The sequence below is a fragment of the Musca domestica genome, unplaced genomic scaffold, assembly GCF_030504385.1.
Source record: "Musca domestica strain aabys unplaced genomic scaffold, Musca_domestica.polishedcontigs.V.1.1 1, whole genome shotgun sequence".
NCBI classification, from domain to species: Eukaryota; Metazoa; Arthropoda; class Insecta; order Diptera; family Muscidae; genus Musca; species Musca domestica.
Window position 1 is genome coordinate 41368998 of NW_026712114.1, and position 21835 is coordinate 41390832.

Sequence of the window (21835 nt, forward strand, 5' to 3'; positions counted from 1 at the left end):
TATTTGCGAAAAATAGAAAATTCTTAGCAGGAAACTAGAAAAATTCCTATAAAAACGCGAAAATGTACATTTTATCGCATGGTTACTTACTTGTAACTATGGAAAACCTGCACTGATCATGACAATTCGCTCCAATTAGGAATGACCTTTTGGCAGAAAATAATAAATTCTGTCATATTTTTTATTTTTCTAATTTTTTATATAATATAAAATTTACATTGCAGAGAAAAAAATGCAATGTTTAAGCTTTGTCCCGCAGCCTATATTTTTACTATTTACAAGGGAAAACAAACAAAAAAGTAAGTACTTCTTACTTAACAAATTTGATCGAGACAAATGCTCTGTTCCAGAAATGGCAAGAATCTACTATTTTTACAACTTTTGTCGATATCATAAAGAGAAAATTGGTTATCGTTGTAAAAAGTTTTACATTCTTGCAGTTCTGGAACAGACCAAAAAATAATAGCAGGATTCGGAGTTGGCACCATGGTTGAAAAATACAGGTAGATGCATCAACGCTTGGGAACATTCATGTCAAAAATTTTTAATTTTTTTTTTTCAAATATAAGTAGATTTTTATATGTTTTCTTATACGACGTTTTTCAATTCCAAAATTGGTTTGACAGGTCATTGTCCCAGCAGCTGCGCCAATGTGTCTACCTATATTCTTCTACCATGGTTGGCACGCATGTGAACATGCCGAAACGGGTACATGCATAAAATTCAAAGCTGCAGGCTCAAGTTCCTCCGCAGTTAGCATTTTGTCAATTAAATCTACGCCGGCAAAAAATGTTTCGGCCTGATACTCTAGCCGTGTATGTGTAGTTTGTTTTTACAAATTTTCACTGTAAGCTGTGCCACAACAACTCGTAAAAATTGTTAATATTTTACATCATATAAGACTTGGTATTGAAATCTTTCTATAAACAACGTGTCTCTGAGCTAATATTACAACAACAAATATGGCCAACTTGCCGCCACGCAAAAATCCGACACCCACACGGATATCGAAACAGCATTTGACTCCAATCCAGACCTTATTGCAAATGGGCTTCCAAAAACACAGGGCGTGAGTTTCATTTCATTTATTAATAAGAAAGAAATACCACTCAAAGATCTATTATAGATTGATTTGAATAAGGTTAAGAGTTGAATACTTGATTCTAGATTGCCATCTCGATATTGATTTTAGTAAAAGTTTTTTTTTTGTTTTGTGTGGGGGCGGGTGTGTTTTAATGACCTTCTTCTTTTTCATAAGAGTCATTCACCTTCGATGGATAACACAAAAGAAGAGGGCGTTCTAAAGTTTTTAAATTACAATTTAAATTTAATTGAAACAATAATTTAAAGAAAAACTGTTATTAAACAGTAATATGGGTTCAAAAAACTATTTTAGAAAATAAAAATATTACTAATATTATCTTACAGTGAAAAGGCCTTAGCTTCTACAGGAAACAGGGGTGTACAAATAGCATCCGATTGGCTATTAGCACATGTCAATGATACCACTCTGGACGAATGTACACCACGTGAATATATACTCTATGCTTGTCCAACCGGACCGTTTTTGCAACAATTAGAAGATTTTTGGACAAAATCAAGACAATTATGTGGGTGGAATGGTGCTCACAACTATGTTCCACACATAACATTGGTATCTTTCTTTAAGGTATGTTTGTTTTCATATGCGAAAAAAAATAGTTTCAAACGGGTTTTGTTGTTTTCTTCTTCCAGGCTCCCGATGAATGTTCGCTACAATTGTCAAAAGCTTTGAAGCAAGTTGTCGACATGACCGGGGCTCTTTTAGACCGACCCATAAAACTGGAATTATACATGAGTCAAAACTTCATGGGTTTCTTTGTGGCCGAAGATGATGCTAATTACTTGAAGCGCTTGGCTTTACAATATGTTAAGGAAGTCTCCAACTCAAGTATGTTCCCTTCCATGCCTTTTCCCCTGAAATGTTGTTAAAAACTTTGTGGGATGATGGTTTTACTACTACTTTTAACGGGTGCGTTAATTAACGGTTTCTTTATATTTTTTTCGTTCTGTTTCTTCCCATATTCTCTTTCCATGTTTTTGTATGTATGTTTGATCTCTCATAATAATGCTAAACAAATGGACTTCTCTATTGCCACATTTATATTTATTGTTAATTGTAACAAATACATCCTAATTTATTGGCTTCTTTGCAATGTAAACATCGCCATGATTAACCACCGACAATAATGTGATTTGAATCATTTAAATGCAAACCGAATGTAGTTATTAGCGATACATATGAGCAACTTGATGCAATAGTTGCTTGTTTTCCCTGGTGTGGTGCGGTTTCTTCGGGAAATCGTTGTATTCCGCGTAGCAGTCGCTGTAAGCTAATTCTAATTATTACTATTTTTAGCATTTTAAAAATCTTTTCTTCAAAAGGCGTTCATACTGCTTTAATTTGCTTTTTAGAATTTCTTAGTGAATATTAGTCTAAACCTTTGAATGACATTGCAAAATTTATATTCATAATTAAATTCCTTCCGATGTATATATTCTTAGCAATTAAATTTACTAACTCCCGTTTTTGTTTTCTGCGGTATTGTTAATGAATTTGACCTCTTTATATATGGTTAATTTTTTTCATCACAATCTGATCAGGTACACGGGTTCCATGGAAACGAAACAGCCTAATTTATTAAAATAAGTCGATTACATTCTTAAGAATAATTTTGTGTGGTAGTCAAATTAGTCTTTTCTGTATATGTGTTATATGGAGCCTGGGGACTGAGTCACTTTGTTTACGTAAGTATTCAAAGTCTTCTCCTATAAGGAAGGTGAAAAAGTGATTGACACATCAATTTAATGATGAAACTGGCAGAGTAGTCTGTTTAGTATCCGCTCTGACAATTTGTTTTATTAAACTGAGGCTTGGCAGGGCAATTGCAAATGTGAAACGTTGTGTTCGTTGAACATTTTCGCCAGTCCACCCACTAATACAGGGGATCGAAATTGTTGTCTGTTCTCTACTCGGCGTTCTTACCAGTGTGAATGCTTCTCAATTCCGTAATATAATTATTCATTGTTCAATCATTACATTAGGAAATAACGTCTATTAAAAAATTTGTTTTTTGACATGAGTGTGTAGTTTTTTTGACTGAAGAAATGTAATCTTTGTGCGGTCGAAAAATTGCATTAGCTACCAAATTTATACCGACCTTATTTTTATTTTAGCAAACTTACGTCCATGATTGCATGTTTCCTGCTTGTTACGCAGTTGACCAAATAACCCTTACTTTTTTAATTTTTTTAGTCTAAGCGAGTCTTTAAAAATAATTAGCGAACTGAAGTTGTTTCTGCCACATGGCTTTTCCGATCCGAGCTATAACTAATCAAACTTTGACAATCCTAATGAATTAGTATACGTAAAAGCCGGTAGCTCATTAAATGACAATCAAAGCATTTTATATTTATATGCTTGACATATCTCAAATGATTTTTATCAAAATATACGATTTGTGTAGTTTGTGGAAGTTTGATTAGGACATTTTTGGTGAAAGAAACATATAACGAGTAAAAATATTAATAAAAATAATTAAAAATAATAAGGGCAATTTTAAAAACGAAATGATGACAATACAATATTCAATTAAACCAGTTATTTATTAAGTGTTATATCTTCTATGGCGTTTCCGTATAGAGTGTGTCATCAATATCACCCAAAAACAATACCACTTCAAATGTGGTAGACATTCACTACAAGTTGTTACAAATAGTACAACTACTTATTATATATCAATAAGCATAGACGAAAACACCTATCCGTATTTGGATGTTGTTGTTGTAGCAGTTGTTTTTATAGTTTCGTGTATACTATCCAACAATTTCTGCATTGCTTGACATACATTTTTGTTCCTTGGTTTTAGTTGTATCTAGTATACACTTTGGGTTGTGTTTTTCGTTACCCTTGCCTTTCATTTTAGTAGCACATTTGGTATTCTTACGGTTCGCTTGATTGCCTGCCTTGCCTGTCCTTTTGTACAACGCCAGTGTATATGTGCGTTTCTACATTCATATATATATAATTTATTGTATGGCATACAAATTAGACAAAAAAAATATTCATAAAAAAATATTAAGTGCATTTATTTGTTTACAATCCAACAATATTTTTTATTATTATTGTTCGTTCTTTTTTCTTTGTTCTTCTTTTACATATAATGCGTCACAAAAAATATCGTCCTACTCTCGATAAACTTCGAAACAAATAGCAATTTCGTTGGAGCCTCACGTGAAATCATTGCACCTGACTTTAGCGTACCAATTTCCGCAGAGCCAATTCAATGCACTGAAAACTTTAGTGGAATCACTAGATGCATCATGTGCCTCCAACTGGGAACTACGTTTATATTCACGTGATCCCAGATTGGCTACAAAACAAGTACATATCAATTGGGCCATATATACTTATTTATAATATTCATATTATCGTTGCTGCTGTTTTTAATTTTTAATTTATATATAGTTTTTGTGTTATGTGTGATGAGGATGAGCAGCAAAAGAAGAACCTTTATATGCCATATCGTTATGATGTAATGAATGTATGCTGTTTTTGTTTCACAGGTTCACAAAGTCGTTTATCCACACAGTCCGCATGAAATAGATGAACTTGAATTGCGTATAGGTGATTATATTTATTTGAATAGTGACGCTGTTGACAATTCATCAGACGGTTGGGCTGAAGGCATATCCTGGTTAACTGGAGCACAAGGTCATTTACCTGTTAACTACACAGAACGCACAGCCGAATCGGATGCTTGGACTTTACATCGAGTTGTTCAACTGTCAAAATCAATAACTCCGTCATTAACATCGAATGAAGAATGTGATTTGGTAGATGGTCGTAGTTTATCAACGGAGACCGAAGACCATTTGCGACATCGTGATTTGAACCAAGGTAGGTTGCATTATTTTTGTACATATAAATATGAGTAGTTGTGTGACAATAACTAAATCGATTTGATTTGTCATAAAAAATAGATTTCTATATTAACTTCTTAATTAAATTCGGACAAATAAAGCTAAAATTTGCACAAATAAAATAATCTAAATAGAAGTGGGACTTATATACAAAAATGACACCACATATCACAAAAAAGAACATTTAAAACCGTTCAATCGGTATGAAAAATCAAATCATCATATGAAAAATCAAATCGATTTAAACTTAGGACACATAACTACATACTACATATAATTTAAATGAAATCTAGAGTTTTTGAAATAAATAAAAAAGTATCTCTCTTTTAGTTGGCATACATGCATCGGAGCTAATTGAAGGTTCATCATTTAATGAAGATTCAGAACAAAGTGTTGAAAAATATTTACGTAAAACTTTGAAACCTTGTTTGGACATTCCAACTATAACGAATAATCATTCTTCCAATCAGCAGCAGGCTACACCCCTAATCGAAATCACACCCAATAGTATGTCAACGCCAAATGCTAGTGGTGACATTAAAGTCGAACCCATACCAGCTGCTCCCCCCAAGGCAGACGATACGCTCAGTCAACATTCTGCTGAAAATTCCATGTCATTATCATCGAAGAATCGACGCGTTTATATAATGCGTCATGGCGAACGGGTGGATTTTACATTTGGTACATGGATACCGTATTGTTTTGACGAATTCAATAATTATATGCGTAAGGATCTCAATATGCCAAAAACTCTTCCGAAAAGGTAGTGTACAAAAAAAAATGCAATGGGATTTACAAAACTTTTCTTTTTTATTAAGGAGCAACATTCCAGATGGTTGGTTAAATGATTCACCATTAACAAATATTGGTTTGTATCAAGCCAGTCTGATAGGAGAGGCTTTGTACGACGCAAGAGTGCAAATTGACCATGTTTATTGTTCACCGGCATATCGTTGCGTACAGACCTGCACAAGCGCTTTAGAAGGTATGCTTATCTAAAAAATTAGTGAAACTAACAAACAATACTTGACTAAATTAACCAATCTCTACCAGGACTCAAACTTACTGGAAAGCACAAAATAAAACTTGAACCTGGTTTATTCGAGTGGATGGCATGGTATCCTGATGGTGTACCAGATTGGCTCACAAAAGAAGAGTTACAGGCAGCCAAATATAATATAGATACAGAATATCAGCCATTTGTTGCAATAAATAATCTTAACGAATCAATTAAGGAGACCACGGAAGGATTTTACACACGTAATTACGATGTCTTAAGAAAAATTATAGATTCAACGGGTAATTTTGTATTTAAGTTTCAGAGCAAAGTTGAAAAACTAATCAATATTTTTCTAAAATGTTTAGTTGGCAATGTTTTAATTGTAGCCCATGCCACTACGCTAGATACATGTACAAGGCAATTGATTGGAGAAGCGCCAAGAAACACAAATGAACTACGACAAGTTATACACAAAATACCCTATTGCAGTTTGGCCAATGTTGAGGAAATCGATGGCCAATGGAAATTGGTGGAACCCGACACTTTGCCAGTGACACATTCAAAAAATCCGCGATTCGAATGGAATGCTTTAACTGCTACATAGTGCAAGTGTTTTGAGGAGTTTATTAGTAAGCTTTCATCCTAAGTAGAAATTAATACGCTCCAAGAAAAACAAAAAATACTTTGCTATTTGCTCACAACATTTTTGGAAGGTTTAGTTGTTTCAATTTGCTTTCAGTTTATAAATGCACTCTCGGTGATTTTCGCACAAAACGACTTGGTTATTTTGCAGTCATTCTAAAAAAATAAAACAGTGAGGTTGTACTTTTTGTTATCTATTTATTTTAAATTAAAATTATGTATATCGTTATGAAATATTCATCTGAAAAGTCCAAACAAATTCAAATTAATTTGAAAAAAAAAAATCCTCAGAAATTCTATTGAAATTTTTGTAGTAGAATTTGAAATTTCCCGTAAATTGATGTTCAGGTTTTTAAAATAAGAATTCTTTAACTCAGTACTAAAAGTGATGACATTCTATTCTATTCTATAAAATAAACAATATTTGACTAATAAAACAAACAATCCTTTAAACTGCCATGCTATTGTAAACATGTTGTATCTTAACGGAGATTTGAATAACTTTGTGCTTTAATTTATAAAGGCAATGTTTGAAAATTCAAGAGATGAAAGTAGTACCTCTTGCACATTATAACTATAATAAAAATGGACTATCAAATCCAAACTGTTTAAACAAAAAACTGTAGATAGAAGTTTTACTCTATGGGCAAACAACAATATAATTACCATTGCTAAACCTATTATATTTGCTTATATAATGTTCATTCTCTGAAGTTTCAACTGCAATTAGTTTATTATTTATTCCATGTTGTTGTATTAAACTAATTTTGATTTATTATATACTGTTCAATTAATATTGGAAACAGAAAAATACGTTAAATAACAAGACAATCGTGGCTATATACCTTGTTTAAAACTTAAACTAACATTATATACACACACAAAAACATTGTTCTAAAATCTAAATCTTTTTCACCTCTCAACATGGAATAAATATCATGCATTATTAATTATATTTAATATTTAAACATTACTATTCAATTATTAACATTATTAGACACATAAAAAGTATTTCTTATTAGCGAAGTTAAAAACTTCTTGTTAGCATTGCGCAATATAAATTCAATATGACGAATTAAAAAACTATGTTGAAAAATATGAAAAAAATATTGGTAATATTTTCTACATTTCGAAATACAATTGCAATATGAATAAAAATACAAACCAATATAAGATTATGTGTTTATTTCAAAGTTAATAAATAATAATATATCACACAAATGCAACTGCACACCACCAAAATCATTCTAAAGAATATCGAAAAGGTAGGTTGTAAAAATGGTTCTTTGCCATTGACAAAAGTAAGTTGAGTCACGGTTGCGTTTCTAGAAGTTTTAAAATGTAAACTCCATTTTTCCAATCTACCCAAATACTTTGATAGATAATTTCTTGACATATTCTCCTAAAAATCTACTGTTTCTAAGTGGCCTAGGTTAAAAGTCCTTCCGTACGTAAAAGTAATTTAAGACGGAAGATGTCTTTAATGGTCGGTTCTATTGAATATGTTAAAATAATTTTCAAGTGCAGCATAGAAATATCCTTAATATGGAAGCCATGGCCTATCCATCAGGTCATCCTATAAGACCAGCAGATTTTACCCGCATTGTCAAAATGAATGTCAATTGTGAATTAAACGTAACCAAACACTTTGACATTATGAGGTCGACAGGTTTTATGAGGTATAGAATAGGAGACCATGAATACTGTATTAGGAGACCATTCCCCTCCCATCACAGTTTTGGCCGATTTGGCCTCCTGAGTAGTTTTGGCTCAATTAAGATCCGGATGGTGCAGCCGTCTCAATTCCTATTGGACATCGACAGCGATGTGCGGAACATCTGCCCAGCTTGTGGCACAGGACCACCTGACACGCTGCACCTTTTTCGCTGTCCAGCCAAACCTACTCACTCAACTCCAGTCTCGTTGTAGACCTAACACGTACAGGTTGCATCCTTTTTGAGACTGGACTAAGAGGCAGAACCCGATTGAGATGTGTCAGATCGAACACAGCAGTATGAACTACTACAACAACATTAGAGGTTAATAGCCCAAGTATACGGTTCTCTTCCATGCCAACTGACTTCCAAATTTAATGCCAAAATGCATTATTTTGATTGAAATCACAGAGCAAAAAAAAACAAATACCCAACAACATGTAAAAAAATTTTTTGTCATTTCATCCGCTTTTCAAAATTGGCAGGAACACCTTGTTATTGCACCAGCATGAGTTTCTTTCAATCAACTGTAGTTTTTATTTTGATGCACAAGACCTATTTAATGGACCTTGATGGTAGCCTTACACATGGTAGAAGAATACAAGTAGGTGCATCAACGCTTGGGAAAATTGATATGTCAAAAAATTGTAAATGTCTCTTCAAATATAAGTAGATTTTTATATGTTTTCTTATACGACGTCATTCGGAGGTTAAATAATTTTTCATTCAACATTTTCAATTCAATGTCTTTAAAAATTGGTTCGACAGTTCATTGTCCCAGCAGCTGTGTCGATGCGTTTACCTGTATTGTTCTACCATGTACGTACACATGCATTTTTTATGCATTGTTTACTGCTCCTGCAGGAATGGTCCAGTAACATCTTTCTAAGAAGCCAGCCTAAGTCATCGGCTGGCCAGTCAAAAAAGCGTTATATGTATTCCCACCTTAAGCAATCGGCTGTGTTGTCTAAATGAAACAATTTATACGCCATAAAATTAAATTAAGCACAAAAAAAAAATAAAAATGAGCCTGAAAGCAAAACAGTTATGCATGCGACTTTTCAAATACAGACGTTTTTTAAAATAATTGCCAAAATTAAAAACACCGGAAGGAGAAGAAGTTACAAGTGATTGCAAGAAGAAATTTGTCCAACAAGAATTTGCAAACTCGCAGTAAAAGAACAATAAAAATGTATCACTAGAACCGCTTGTTTTTGCAGAACTGTTGTGTTAACAGACGACTTTCAGTAACAATTTGCAATTGTTAAAAATTTTAGGGTAATCAGACACAACCATTGTATAATAAAAATAATTGTGAAAATTTGTCATTTGTTGCATTTTTCGTATTTGATGGCACAGTAACAAGGTATTAACGCAAATTTTAAAAATCAGATTTAAAGTCTAGAATTGTTTACATTGTTTGGCTATTTATTATATTTTGTGGTTTCATTCACAATAATACATGTTGACATTAAATTGGGTAGTCAGCAGGCCTGAAAGAGACCCCTCTACTTTACATTTTTTATGTCATATCAAATTTTATGTGCTTCGGCGTATTCTTTTGTTTACATCAGAATTGTTTACAAATGCTCTGTTCCAAAGCTTGCAAGAATCTAACAAAAATGCTTAAAAAGCTCATATATAAATTTTTTTGGCGTTAGATTACCATTTTTGTCAACATTTTGTTAAAAAATAATAATATGTTTGCCTTCGACGTTGAAATTTCTCGCCGTCGGCAAAATATACATTACGCCGCCGCCGAAAAAATGTTGCGCTTCGTGGTCTGTTCACGTCGTTCCTCTAATTTCTCCGATTGTCACGTGCACGAAAGAAACAAACTAAAATGTCGACTGAAAAGATACACTCGATAAAAGTCCCAACCCAATATAAACGGGTAGCTGCAGTACTAAAAACCGCCTTGGAAAGTAAAAAGTCTTTGAAAACTTTAATGTACAATGAGAAACATGCCGTAAGTTTAATATCATTAGAAAACAACAACGATAACGAATGCACCATAATTGTTGTGTTTTTTCTCTGTATTTCTTACTTAAGCGTTTACGTGGTATGCAAGCAGTTTTAACTAAGTACTTTGACAATAAAGGAGCTATCGACGAAGCCATTGAAAAATCTCAAATACTTCAGGATAATCCACGGCTGTGTCCGATTTTATGTAAAGTTCTTGTAACGGAACTCATCTTGGGACTGAAGAAATTAAACGGTGAATCGAAACCGGTACAAACCGTGCGTGCATACAAAGATCGTCTGGCCGAGGCTTTGGGAGTAGACAAAATAAAAAATAACTCAGAAGACAAAAAAGGCAAGGACTACATTATAATACATTTTCGCTTGCTTATTTAAAGTATCGAGAAGAAAAAAATGGGTAAAAACAAGTTAAACGTTCCCAAAAAACAACAGCATGAAAATGAAGAACACGATAACCTGTCGCTTGAAGCTAAAGCATTAGCCGAACAGGATCCGACGCTATCAGAAGACAGCGATAATAACGGCGGCGCAAATGCTTTCTTGTGGTTGTTCGCGTTTTCGGTGTTGATGTTCACTTTTCCCTTCATCACTTTCTATGGTGTGCGTTCTTGGTTGCAGGAATCCTTTGACTTTGATACATTCCAAACGAACTGTTTTTCGGTACTGGCTTCTGTGCTGGTAGTAAATTTCATACTGTGTTTGTATGTGTTTAAAGCTTTCAGTGAAAAGACTGGTCCTATCAGCAGCAGCAGTACTTCTACCTCTGCAGCCTCGGTGGACAACAAGAAATCTAATTAAACATTTTTATAGAAAGTATTTCTTTTTTACATCCATATATACATGCATATGAGCGATTATTATTGTATTCATTGAAATTTGTAAATAAAGTTTCAGACCATTTCATTAATAACTAAAATATGTTTTTATTTTATTTTTGCTGTAGATAAAAAACCACGCTATGTACGCATCAATCGAAACTTGCTCAGTGTTGATGAAGCTCATGAATTTTTGGCCAGCGAAGAATGGCGCAAAAAAGAATATACACCATTTGAAAATTATGATGATTTCTTAAAGGCGGTTCAAGAACTGCAGGAAGATGAGTATATGGTTGATATGCACGTTGATGATTTGTTAATATTTCATCCGAAAAATAAACACTACTGGGCCAATCATAACTACACTAGAGAAAAATATTTTATGCTACAAGATAAGGTGTGTATGAATGAGAAAATATGTGAAAAGAATACTGAAAATATTTTCAATTTTAGGGCACCTGCTTGGTTGCGGAGCTATTGAGTCCGCCAGCCGGTTCAACGGTTTTAGATATGTGTGCAGCTCCTGGTATGAAGACAATACACGTTAGCAATGTTATGAATAATCAAGGTACCATATATTCTGTGGAACAGAATCCAGAACGTTACAATACATTGTGTAACATGACAAAAAGCGCTGGTTGCAAAATTGTACAGCCCATAAATGCCGATGCCTTAACTATAACTGCGGAACAATGTCCTGGCGTTGAATATATTCTCGTCGATCCTTCTTGCTCTGGGTCGGGTATGCAAAATCGTATGTCCATGCACTCGGAAGAGAAGAATCCGGAACGTCTGAGAAAATTAGCTGGTTTACAAATTAAAATGTTGTCGCATGCAATGTCAGCTTTTCCCGATGTTAAACGTATAGCCTATTCGACATGTTCTCTATATGAAGAAGAAAATGAACAGGTGGTGCAAAGGTGTCTTGAGATGAATTCATCATTTAAGCTGTTAAGTTGCAAAAAATCTTTACGCAATAAATGGCGTAACGTCGGCAATCAGGATTATAAAAAGATTGGAAAGAATTGCTTATATACACGTCCATCGTCTGATTTGGCTGATGGCATTTTTATAGCTATATTTGAATCCATTAAGATAATAGATGATGAATAAAATTTTTTATAAGTTGAAGTACGTAAAGTGTTTTATTTTAAAGAAAGGCGGAAATTTAGAATTTTGTAATTCGTTAAGTATATTCTCAGGAATCAATACTTGTTGCAAGTTGGTTAACCAAACCATTGGCACAGAACTTTCCTGGTACTAATTCTGAAACGTTTCCTAAGAAAACCGGATCTCTAAATTTAACATGAAGTTATGTGAAGAGGGTTCCTAAACAAAGACAAGGTTGTTGGAAATTCAAGGCCCTGAATTGCTGGAAGACCTAGAGTAAACGTCATTCGTAACAATGATTTGATGAATTAATACGGTGACTACGACGAAAAATCGTTTTACCTATTACCTGATACAATTTCCCTGTACTTCAACGAGACAATGTGTTTTAAGTACAATAACATAAATGTGACTAACAAAAACACTTTGTCTCTTTGCCTAGTCAGGTCTTGAGCTTATGTCGCTAAAGTTGTCCAAATACCGATTATAAGGAGGAACAGTTATATGGGGCTATACCTAAACGTGGCCCTATAAAGCCCATTTTCAATACCAAACTCCTGCATACCAACACAACGTTCGGAAGCTAGAGTGATTCCCACAAACGGACGGACGGACATCTCTAAATCGACATAGAATTTTACTCTGATCAAGAATATATATTTTTGTGGGGTTTAAAATGTGAATTTTGAGGTGTTACAAACGGAATGACTAACTTAATATACCCTCCATACTATGGTGGAGGGTATGAAAAGGAAATAAAAAAAATCGATAAACATATTTACCTATTTCAATCAATTTTTTGAAAAATCTAAAATATTGTGTCATTGACATGCAATTTCTCCTGAAATAATATCGTATATATTGTAATTAGGACAGATATTCGAGATATAAGTAGCAACCAACCCAAAAATTTCATGAATTTTATATACTTATAGGTTCTTAAAGTTAGAATTTCAATTTTGGACATGAAGACCATGTATTGCAAGTAGGAAAGGTCAATTAAAAACGCAAAAAATGCTTCTGTTCAGCTGTTTTTTAAATAGATTTATTTATACCATTAAACAAAATTGTAATAAAATGAGTTAAGAGTATTGTAGATTTCGATTATTTTTTTTTAACCGTAATAGGGTAACACGTCGATATAACATACATTTTTCAATATGTTAATATGAGTGAAGGTATTCATAAAAAAATTAAAATTTATATTCTTCGAATACAACCAATAAATTAAGACAATGATGAAAACGAAATTTCAATACAAATTAAAAGAAAATTAAAAATGGCTCCTTTTTCTCTATGAAGAACAAATTTGTAATACGATAAATGTTATTAAATCAAACCATTTTGAATGATAATGAATGTCAAATACTTTAAAAGATTACGATAAACATTGCGTAATGAACAAAACATCATAGAAGATTATAACTATAGAATTATATTATTTTAAATACACGTATACATTTGGAAATCTAGATAAATTAAAGAAATATATATTGTAATGAAATCGAATTCTCCTTTGATCTACAAATGGGAGATGCTGCATTTGAATTGTAATATATGGATTATTTTAAGGTAAAATTCATTTGATTTTGAGATATGAAATTTGTTAATAAAATTTGAATTATTTAGGTATGATTAATTGAAAAATGCGAATATACATGTAGAGTATGTAATTTCATTTTTTCGACGCATAAAAACTTATTACCTAATAAAGATTAGATCTAACGAATACGCATCAAGCGCTTTATTAATTCATCATATAAAAACGTTTTTAAAACATTATTTTTCAGCATTGCTGGATCTTTTAACGAGAATTTATCAATTTTTTTGATAATTTTCTTGTTTAAATAACACAATAAAATCAATTCGAAATTGATTTTTTGCAAATTTTATACTTTCATTTGTTGTTTGTAATAAGTTCCTTTCGATAGGCGAAACGATTCCGCATTAACGGCATCTTCCATTGTTATAATTGGTTTCTGTGGACAATACTTTACAGTATGTGCCTTATCACCGGATGCTTTGCAAATTGGACATATGTACGTTCTTAATTTTGGGCAAAGAACTCGACCCATTGAGTCACGCACGGCGTGAGATTTCACAACAGCGTCAGGTTCATTGTTATTTTCACAGAAAACACAATGTTTTGCTGATGACTAGAAAATGGAAAAGAATAAAGGGAAATATACTTTAATGGTTGTACATTTTTTTAAAAGATAATTTTTATGTAATGTAAATTGTTAATGGAGTAAATGAAACATTAATGTTAGTTTTTATGTTTTCTTTAAAACCTTTGTTATACTTTGGAAATTCGGAAAGCTTTGTCATTTGATTTTCCATAAATATTCTATTAATGGCGACGGCTTGAGTTTAGGGGTTATGCTCGAGTTGACCTGAAATTTTTACCACGTGTTGATCTTTTTACCCTGAGTAGGGCAATTATGTCCTTTCTAAAATGGTGCCATAGGTATTAATATCTCTTGTAGTTCCGAAGAAATTGGTGTTGAATCTAACCTTTACAGCTTTGTAGTTCCGAAGATATTGACTTTCAAGTCGAATTCCGGCTATTTACAAAAATTATAATGTTTAGAAAAACTATGGATCGCATAGCAGGTATTGGACATACCCTAGAGGAGAAAATCTCAAGCCCGGGTTTTCCCACACGAAAAAATTACTTTTCCTTAGGTTGGAAATACCCGCCTGCGATAAAAATTTCAAAATGATCCGAGCATAGCCCCTAAACTCAACTTGATCCCGACTTATATATTACTGAATTTGGAAAATATGTTAATATATAACGCCTTATTTCGCAAAGGTTGTAGGTCGTTTAATTGTTATATATTGTGTTATCCCAATATTTTTAACTTGTTTTTTGAATTGACTTCTTCTAGATTTTTTAGAAAGATTGGGGTTTTTACAAAACTGGAATTAAGGCCCATTAAGTGCCACCCAGTTCGACAGAAAATAAAAACAAGAATATTTTTACTTATACATGTTACTTTGCTCCCGAAATAAAATACTTTAAACGTACTATAAACATACTATTCTACATATAAATACTATACCATATATATAGTTGTAAAATAAGGCAAATCACACTCACATATTTCTCATTTTTTGGTCCATTATAACGTTTTTGCATCTTCTTATTTTGATTGCAATTGTAATCAATATTAACGGCGGCAGCAGCAGCGGCTGCCGCTGCTGTAACGGCCGCATGAGAATGTTGCTGCATATGGGCCGGTAGAATCTTCCAAAAATTATGATTGAAACTCATATTGATGTTATGTTGTTGCAATTGTTGTGGTGTTAATGCCACAGTGGGATTTGTGGTAGAACCATTGGGAGATGTTGCACTGGTACCATTTTGCTGCTGATTAACAGCAGCTGTCAAGAGGCTAGGAGTGTTAATGGGTCCTCCAGCAATATTAGTTCCTGTCGTTGTACTTATTGTTGGATTGGACATATGTAAACCCAAGTGACAACGATTTAGTTCGTCACAAACATAACCGTTGCAGGCAAAGTCAATCATCACATCGTCGACTTGCGATTTTGGTAATTGAGGTACATCAATCCCACCTGATGGATCTAAAGTTAATATGACAAAACATAATTAATATAACTTATAATAACATTCAACAGTTAAGATAATGTCGTTTTTACTTATAAAATATTTTAGTCATAAATGGAACATAACCTCAAAACCTGTTACAACAAAATTAAATAGAATTTATTGTTGTAATCATACCTTTTTCATTGGAATAGGTGCTTAACATAGCAAACATTTGCAAGGATTTACAAATTTCATTCTGTTGCTGCTGTTGTTGTTGTGATGTATTTTCATTGTTACCAATGACTGTGCCTATTGGTAGTTGTTGTCCTGTTGAAGACTCATTTGCATGGTTAGCAATGGCAGCTGCTGCTGCCAATTGTTGTTGCTTTTGATAAGCTGCTATTAGTTGTTGCTGCTGCAAAGCATAAAGGGATGCAGCCAAATCGGGAGTTACAAGGCCTCCATCGCATTCCGGTGAGGATGATGAGGAACTTGACATGCTGGGTGTTGGAGATAATGATGATACGCCTGAAGAGGTCGTACCATCATTCATGGATGCCATGGATGGTGTTGGAGATATGCACAATTTGTTGCACGCATCCAAGTACATTTCTTGGAAACATTTCATGTGTAGGCAGTCCAATCCCAGTATATTATTGGTCAGCATTTCAGTTTGATGCTGCAGAAACATTTAATTTTCGCAAAATCAATCAAAATCTCCACATAACTGTTAATTGCTGGTTGGCTTAGCCACCAACAAAAATGACTATCATGCTTACCTTTTTCGACTCAGGACTACTACGGTACATGTCGTTATTCTGCAATTCTCCGAATTTCAACAATTCCAAGAACAAAATCTCCGTTATGTTAGCCACTCCTTCTATTTTGCAACAATTTTTTTTGGTTTGCAACAAGATAACAAGGTTTTTACAACTTTTTTTTCTAATTATAATAAATATAATATTTTTTAGAAATTTAATTATCTTCCCTGGAATTAGCGCTTTTCTAATCTTTTACTCTACCGAGTTTATCTACCACCATGCGCTCGTCTCACTTGCAAAGATCTCGATTAAAATGTTTATTCAAATGGGAAATTATAACTGCATATTGTGTCCAGTGATGATCTTCATTCCGTCTCCTTACCATATTCGTAACTGAGTTCGCAATTCCGTTCGATTCTCACCATATTCTATGGTAGAAGAATACTTCTCACCATATTCTGTGGTAAAAGAATACAGGTAGTTACATTTGTCTACGTTAGATCTTAGTAGTAATTAAATTATAAGTTTTCAACAAAATTTTCAAACTTGTATAATTGTTCATTCAAAACTTCAAATTCTTAATATTGTTGTACTATTGTGATTTGACTCTTTATGAATTTTAAATAATAAATTTAAATCTTTTGAAGGTAAACTTTGTTGCCTTGGTTGGGCTTACTGGCCGACCTTATGCAGGCAGTTCATTGTTTTAAATGGGTCTAGCTGTAATATTTTACCATGACCTGTTCGAACGAAGTCCTCTTGAATTCCGTAACACCCTTTTTACTCTACCTTTAAATGGACATTATCGACTAATTATTTATGTGTAAACACATATATTTTTAATAGCGGCAGTTGTAAGTCGGAGGGGTAGTAAATGGAGACATCTCAACATCCTCACGGATTACCAAACTGACTGTGTTCCAAATTTTAACTATTTCGTTGACTCGTACAAGTTGCTGCAATTTTTTAAACTTTGAAAAAAAAATAAACTTGTTAGGTTTTTTCCCCTAAACACATATGCGCAATTGATGCATTCATTTCATATGAATATACTCGTACTGTGTATGTACTGATGTGTGGAAATTAAAAGCTCTCGTTCATATTTTTACGAAATTATCAAACCCCATACAATAATGTTGCAAGTACATGGCAACTCTATTCGTCGTCAACTATTTGCGCTTTCATTTAGTTCAACTGTCCTATCATATATATGTGTCACTTTTCTAATCAGATGTTTGCAGTTGTATGACAGTAAAATGACAGCTAAACAGGCATGATTTACCAAATACCCTCTCCTAGCGAAATAAAACCGATAAATTACATAAATACATATTGTTAAAATTTAATAAAATAGGAAAACTAACAGAAAAGTTATAATAAAATCGAAAAATAATACTAACTTTGAAAATGGTATGTATGTAAAATATGAAATTACTTTAAAAGTTTGTGAAAATAAAACAATTCATTTGATTTTTGATAAATTATTTTGTGTAAGCGAGAATGGAGTAATGTGCTTTTTTGTTTTTTTGTAGTACAAATTCCTGGCTATATCGAGAAGTGGCAATGTTGTTCTGGTGGGCAATAGATGTATGCAAGTGCTGCAGAATCAGGTAAATAGCGTTTTGCAATTCTACTTAAGTCCATTGGCAATTGAAAGGACCATCCTAGGGGCTTGAGAGAATTTTTAAACTTTAAACTATGTTATTGATATATTTTGGACTTTTATTGATAATTTATTCATGTGAACAATTAGCGCTGGTATTCTCAGCCCGGCCGAAGACCTGGATTTCTATCACAGTTTATTGATAACATCAAGAACGAAATGGATAAAAACAAGGAAATGAAGGAAAGCATTAAGAAATTCCGTGAAGAGGCTCAGAAGTTGGAACAGTCGGAAGCTTTACAATCCGCCAGACAAAAGTTCAATATTGTTGAATCGGAGACTCAAAAAACATCAAGCATACTTAAAGATCAATTGGGAAATATTAAGGAGAAGGTTTCCGATGTACTCGATGAGGCTGTTAAAACCGAAATTGGTCAAAAAGCATCTAAGCTTGGTGAAGAGCTCTCAAACAAGGCAAAAACAGCTAAGGAAACCATATCGGAAAAAGGCGAAAAAATTGGCCAAACCACAGCATTCCAGGCCATATCGGACACAACGAAAATGATCAAACAAGAAATGGATGCTCAGAGCATTAATTCCCGTGTGTACAGATCGCCTGTTCGTCTACGTAAACGTAAGGAAATTGATTTAGCAAATGATGATCGCGTTGTTGAACCAAATTTGGAAGCAATGGGCATGGAATTGCACAAGGACTCGAAATTCTATCAATCATGGGAGAATTTCAAAAACAACAATGCGTATGTGAACAAGGTACTTGATTGGAAAATGAAATATGAAGAATCTGAGAATCCGGTTATACGAGCTTCAAGACTTTTAACAGACAAAGTTTCCGATGTAATGGGTGGCCTATTCTCGAAAACTGAACTCTCAGAGACGTTGACTGAGCTATGTAAAATAGATCCAAATTTCGATCAGAAACAATTTTTGAGAGATTGTGAAACTGATATTATACCAAATATCTTGGAGGCCATGGTACGCGGTGATTTGGAGATACTAAAAGATTGGTGCTTTGAAAGTACCTTTAACATCATATCAACACCAATAAGTCAGGCAATAAAAGCTGGTTTGTATTTGGATTCGAAAATTTTGGATATCGAAAACATTGACTTGGCTATGGGCAAAGTTATGGATCAAGGTCCAGTACTCATTGTTACCTTCCAAGCCCAGCAAATTATGTGTGTGCGAGAGCGTAGTTCTAATAAAGTCGTTGAAGGTGACCCAGAGAAAGTTATGCGTGTGAATTATGTTTGGGTACTCTGTCGGGATCCAAATGAATTGAATCCCAAAGCTGCATGGAGACTTATGGAGTTGTCGGCAAATAGTCAAGAACAATTTGTATAGAAATAGTCCATAACTATTACCATTGTTGTTATGTTTTCAAACATAAAAATCCTAAACATAGATTTTAAGTTACTATATATATGTACATGTAGATAACATGACATTTCCCAGAATTTAACAAGCAAAGAAATGTCTTAGTTAAATAAATTTTGTTTGACACGTAATAAGCGCACATACATAAATATAAAAATTATTTTCGATGTTCTTGCGGAATCTTGCAATTTTAACTTATCTTCTGCAAATACTTGCTTTGAATGCGAAATCAATTTTTAATATGTATGTAAGTTTTATCTCAACGTTTTTTATGTTTCTTCCAGTTATAAGTTGTGATGAGTGCTAACTGCTACTCATTGCTCAATATTTTTTTCCTTTCGATAAAATACCTATAAGTACATTTTAGATTTTTTTAACAATGTTAAATTTTACATGCGAATTTTGTAAATATTATAACTGCAGTAAATTTCAACATTTTTTTATGATTATAAAACACGCACCTATATATTTAGTCTCTTTTTTAATAAGCAATTTCTACTGTGTAGCTTGAAAGGATGAATATGTATAGAGATGTGTTTAAATGTTGATTTATTTTTTGTATGCAAATATAAAATGAAACCAAACTAAATTTAAAAATCTTAAGATTATTTTATTATATCAATTAACCTTTTGCATGAATCAATTCAACCCTATGATGAAATCGAATGTGATGTTTCCAAGTCGTCAAACTAATTTTTATTAGCGGCAAACATTCGAAACTGCATGCAGAAAAGAATCGCTCAAGTATTTTAAAAATTATGTCAGTTTGAAAATTTGACTTAAAAAATTGAGATTCTTTCGAGATATTAAGGCACTTTATACTCATTTTATCAAAATATTGTAAAAAGTTAAATTTCGAGTAGACAGACGCAATTATTTTTGAAACTTTTACTCAAGTGGTCTTTTGCTTATCACACAAGGAAAATATTGGGACTTTGCAATATTAACATTTTTTGATAAAGATTTAAATATATTAAAAATTAACCAAAAAACAATATCTAGAAAAAATAAATGTTTTAGGGCTTATGGCCGCACGGGTAAAATAGAAATTCTACCAGCTGGTTTTGATTAATATTAAAAATTCCCCTGCTTAGAAATCCCATATTCTATTAATCTTGAAAAAACTCCCAATAACACCAGAGAAGAAGAGATATACCCATATATCAAATAAGAACGACACCATGAATGGAGCTACAAAATTTAATCTTACTTTGTACATGTACGTGTCGTACGTGTAAGCAAGGCGAATTCAATAGGCATATAAAATTTGAGGCAAATTGCTCAAATTTTTGCCAATCCATGCACCAATCGAATCATTTCATTTTGAAACACTGAACAATTATTTTCTTTTTGTTATTGAAGTTTGAAAAAGTTTATATTTATATTTAAGCACTCTATAAAGGCAAACAAATCTACAGATTCCATAAGAATTCGAAGAAACCAAGCGGATTGTTATGCACTTTTTCCGAACTCATATTGTGGATATTATTCAAAGTCTTCGGCCCTAAATTGAATTTTTTTCGTGAAAAACTGAAATCTTAGAGATTTGAAATCGAGAAATTTCTGAAGAAAATTTTTACACTCTGTCAAAACCTCAAGCTGCGGAATTCTAAAAAATTTGGACTTCTTCAAGATTTCTTCAAACATTAGTAAAAACCTCGATAATCGGTCTATATAAGTGTGTAGATGATAAATTAGCAATTTAAATTCTATTAATATTTGGCCTGAGAACAGCATCATTTGAGTGAAATTATTTTAGTTCAATTTCAAGACTTACTCTCTTAGCATGAAACCGCTTTAAACTTAAGTTTGTATAAAATGATGAGAACAAAGTTGGGAATCAAATTGATTTCACAAATCGAAGTCCATTGTTTCTATTTGAAGTTTGAATATTCTTTATGTGTATCTAAGATGAATTAAATTTAAAACAATTTTCTTGAGATATCAAATTGATACCAGCCAGAAAGGGTTACCTTGTTATTCTATCATTTATTGAATTGATATCCCATGTTAATTGATGACGTTTAACAGCTGATCTAGAAATAGGGATCTAAAACTCTCATGTCTGTAAAAATTGATAAAAAAATAATTATTTCCACTTCAACATGTTCAAAAAGTCAAAAAATCAAATATTTCTTTCATTTAATTACTGGAAAAATTAATAACCAACATCAATTTTCTAAGAAACTCGACAAAACAACAATTGAATTTTCGACCTCAACTCCATATCCCTAATAACATAACCAACAACAATTTTATATTTCCATTTTCCCACGCTCATGGGAAATTTCTCACG

The 21835-nt window shown here is 32.9% G+C and overlaps 5 protein-coding genes across 10 annotated transcripts; 4 read left to right on the plus strand and 1 right to left on the minus strand.

Annotated features, from left to right (window-relative positions):
• Positions 1-796: 796 nt before the first annotated feature.
• LOC101899572 (ecdysteroid-phosphate phosphatase) lies at positions 797-9645 on the plus strand. 5 transcript variants are annotated; one of them, XM_011291950.3, is made up of 10 exons: positions 797-1069; positions 1429-1669; positions 1735-1930; positions 2266-2367; positions 4254-4423; positions 4606-4939; positions 5293-5725; positions 5781-5947; positions 6016-6261; positions 6328-9645. In XM_011291950.3, exons 1-10 carry the CDS (start codon positions 963-965, stop codon positions 6564-6566), a joined length of 2235 nt encoding a protein of 744 aa, XP_011290252.1. In that variant the 5' UTR covers positions 797-962; the 3' UTR covers positions 6567-9645. The 5 variants fall into 5 exon arrangements, with proteins under 5 accessions (XP_011290252.1, XP_011290253.1, XP_011290255.1 ...); XM_011291951.3 differs by lacking the exon at positions 2266-2367 and having other exon boundaries at positions 798-1069; XM_011291952.3 differs by lacking the exons at positions 797-1069; positions 1429-1669; positions 2266-2367 and having other exon boundaries at positions 1788-2011.
• Positions 9646-10110: 465 nt separating this feature from the next.
• On the plus strand, positions 10111-12248 carry LOC101901617 (28S rRNA (cytosine-C(5))-methyltransferase). The gene is made up of 4 exons (XM_005177973.4): positions 10111-10288; positions 10372-10636; positions 11246-11514; positions 11571-12248. The coding sequence occupies exons 1-4, from the start codon at positions 10163-10165 to the stop codon at positions 12228-12230; spliced, it is 1320 nt and encodes a 439-aa protein (XP_005178030.1). The 5' UTR covers positions 10111-10162; the 3' UTR covers positions 12231-12248.
• On the plus strand, positions 10556-11218 carry LOC101899731 (uncharacterized). Its single transcript, XM_005177961.4, has one exon. The coding sequence runs from the start codon at positions 10696-10698 to the stop codon at positions 11098-11100; it is 405 nt and encodes a 134-aa protein (XP_005178018.1). The 5' UTR covers positions 10556-10695; the 3' UTR covers positions 11101-11218.
• Positions 12249-13245: 997 nt separating the features above from the next.
• On the minus strand, positions 13246-17045 carry LOC101901787 (protein nanos). Of its 2 annotated transcripts, XM_059123041.1 has the most exons (5): positions 16803-17045; positions 16560-16722; positions 15976-16459; positions 15331-15815; positions 13246-14383 (listed from the first exon to the last, which is right to left on the minus strand). In XM_059123041.1, exons 2-5 carry the CDS (start codon positions 16587-16589, stop codon positions 14117-14119), a joined length of 1266 nt encoding a protein of 421 aa, XP_058979024.1. In that variant the 5' UTR covers positions 16590-16722; positions 16803-17045; the 3' UTR covers positions 13246-14116. The 2 variants fall into 2 exon arrangements, with proteins under 2 accessions (XP_058979024.1, XP_005178031.1); XM_005177974.4 differs by having other exon boundaries at positions 16560-17045.
• Positions 17046-17785: 740 nt separating this feature from the next.
• Positions 17786-20128, plus strand: LOC101899905 (mitochondrial import inner membrane translocase subunit TIM44). The gene is made up of 3 exons (XM_005177962.4): positions 17786-17951; positions 18074-18151; positions 18295-20128. The coding sequence occupies exons 1-3, from the start codon at positions 17949-17951 to the stop codon at positions 19504-19506; spliced, it is 1293 nt and encodes a 430-aa protein (XP_005178019.1). The 5' UTR covers positions 17786-17948; the 3' UTR covers positions 19507-20128.
• Positions 20129-21835: the final 1707 nt, after the last annotated feature.